A 2,629-nucleotide genomic window follows, 5' to 3' on the forward strand; every position below is an offset into this window, starting at 1 on the left:
ACACACACACACACACACACACACATATTTTCAGAGTCACATGAGAGTCACAAGTAGTATGGGGCAGTAAGGGGCAGTAAGGGGCAGTATGTGTGTGTACTGACCCACAGGACCGACACCCTCTGTCTGTTGCCTGGTAACCGTACTTCGGGTTCTGACAGCAGTCGTCCTCGTCCACGTCGCCGATCTCTTCATGACACTCACCTGTCTTCAGGTTGAAACGTGCAAAACACCTCACACACTCTGCGCGCGCACACACACACACACACACACACACACACACACACACACACACACACACACACACACACACACACAGGGTCATGAATGATTTACATTTATATTTCCTCTTGTCACAGGGGTGACAGGTGTGACAGATGTGACAGGTGTGACGGGAGGACAGATGTGACAGATGTGACAGATGTGACAGGTGTGACACCTGATCTCTGATGTTGTTTAGAGCAAAGAGACAGATTGGTCCCTTCCACACTGATGTTAGCAGGTGTTTTGACCAGTGGAAAAGGCTGAACCCAGACTCTGCAGAGGAAAGTCATGTTGTGTGTGTGTGTGTGTGTGTGTGTGTGTGTGTGTGTGTGTGTGTGTGTGTGTGTGTGTGTGTGTGTGTGTGTGTGTTTGTTTGTGATTTTCAGGATTTCGACACAGGGTAAACTTTCTTCATGTTTCCCATCATCAGTTACGCAATTTTCAGGCAGAAGTCCCGAAAAAACAAAACAAGTAAAAAACAAATAATAAAGTAAAGAAGTTTCAGACTGCTGCAGTAACTTCTCCTGCAGATCTGACGCTGCAACAACTTCCTGCTGATGTTCCTCTGAATTCAACTCTGCTGTTCTCAGCACTTTCACTTCCTGTGCTGCATTCAGGGACACTTACTGTAACTTTGCATTTCTATTTTTAATTCTCATTTTACTCAGTGTCAGTTGAGTTCAGAGAATCAGACAGGCAGCATCTGTTATCAGAAGCTTTTATGAAAGTTTGACATGTTGTGTAACTTTGTTAAGAAAGTGCTGTATGAATAAAGTTTATTATTATTATTATTATTATTATTATTTGGATTGTCTTTGCTTCTTGGTTTTGATAAGTGATACTGGTGGGGGTGGGGGGGTGGGGGGTGATGGGCCTTTTCTAATCTAAATATTGATCCCTCTCTTGGGTTTAGAAGTCCAGTGCAGTGTCTGGCTCTGACCTGCAGGGGGCGCTGTTTCACCTGCTGTTGAATCTCCAGTGTGTCGGTGTGAGCTGCAGCTTCAGTTCATGGGAACCATTTACCTGTGCAGGTTCATTTTTCCAGAATCTTTTCTTCACTTGAGTTTTATTCTTCTGTTCTTTTTACTCCTCCACACTTCAAGACAAATATTGAACTTTTGACTCCCCTACATTTCTATGAAGGACTCTTACTTGGAAGCAGCTTTTAGTCAGCGGAATGAATTTTATTTTATTTTGAAAATCTGATAGCCCATACACTGTGTTCATCACAGGAGAAACACCAATCAAATCACTTTACATGCAGGTCTAACCAGACTGTAACTTCAGAGCTCTATTTCCTCCACTTTTTTTATAAACATGACACAATATTTTTTTACAGCCTTAAACTTTTTGTGATCATATCCTGATGATCAGAGCTGAAGATTTGTCAGGAGGATCCAGAGTTTGTGCCGCAAAAAAAGGAGAAACCTTAAAAGATCAACTTTTACATCCAGTAAGAAACTGAGCGAACTTTCACTTCACATCCGACCAGAGGATCTGTGACTCAGTGATGGAGCTGTGGACTCTGTCACCTCTCTTTCTAAGTATAATTCTTTTGTACTGTCTTTGGGAGAGGCTGAAGTCAAATCAATCAAAAATCAAAAATCAATCAATCAATCAATCAATCAATCAATCAATCAGGTCAGAGAACGGCTTGTGTTTCTACCAGAGAAGACCAGGATCAGGACGCACTGTAAACACCGATCCATCCATGACATAAAGGTTTATTATTAAATCTACACAAATATTCACTTGACAAACACTCTGAGGTTGACATGATTTTTTTATGTTGAGTCAAAACGATTTTTGATTTTTAATTTTAATGTATTTAAACTTATGAAGCTGATGCAGCCTGATTGGCTCTACAAACTAAAAGTTTTGAGTTCAAGCCGTTTCCAATAAAGACATCAAGTCGACAAACAGACACACAAACACACAGGACTGAGGGAAAAGCTCAGTTTTCGGACTGACCTGAACGCCCCACAGAGACCAGCAGTAGAACCAGAACCTGCAGAACCTCCATCCTGCTGCTGCGACCTGAAGACTGACTCATCGTCCCTGATCCTGATGTGTGAGTGTGTGTCTGTGAGAGTGTGTGTGTGTGAGAGTGTGTGTGTGTAAGTCAGTGGGAGTAAATGCTGGATTTGCTGTAAAGTTCATCAACCTCCTCACTGACCTTCCCATCATGCAACAGTCTGCTCTGTTTAACTGGTAAACACACACACACACACACACACACACACACACGAAACCTTCATACACAGCAGATTTATACAGAACAGGGGAGAGAGAGAGAGAGAGAGAGAGAGAGAGAGAGAGAGAGAGAGAGAGAGAGAGAGAGAGAGAGAGAGAGAGAGAGAGAGAG

The 2,629-nt window shown here is 42.6% G+C and overlaps 1 protein-coding gene across 1 annotated transcript in view; it reads right to left on the minus strand.

The window, feature by feature from the left end:
* Positions 1-2,446, minus strand: part of cfp (complement factor properdin) — an 8,528-nt gene extending 6,082 nt beyond the window's left edge. Inside the window, exons 1-2 of the mRNA XM_022752165.1 lie at positions 2,236-2,446; positions 105-243 (exon numbers count right to left, since the gene is read on the minus strand). Of these exons, the coding sequence (XP_022607886.1) occupies positions 105-243; positions 2,236-2,317 (221 nt within the window). The 5' untranslated portion in view covers positions 2,318-2,446. The remainder of the gene's footprint in view (positions 1-104; positions 244-2,235) is intronic.
* Between the last annotated feature and the right edge of the window lie 183 nt (positions 2,447-2,629).

This window comes from Seriola dumerili, unplaced genomic scaffold (assembly GCF_002260705.1).
Source record: "Seriola dumerili isolate Sdu_G_001 unplaced genomic scaffold, Sdu_1.0 BDQW01000166.1, whole genome shotgun sequence".
NCBI classification, from domain to species: Eukaryota; Metazoa; Chordata; class Actinopteri; order Carangiformes; family Carangidae; genus Seriola; species Seriola dumerili.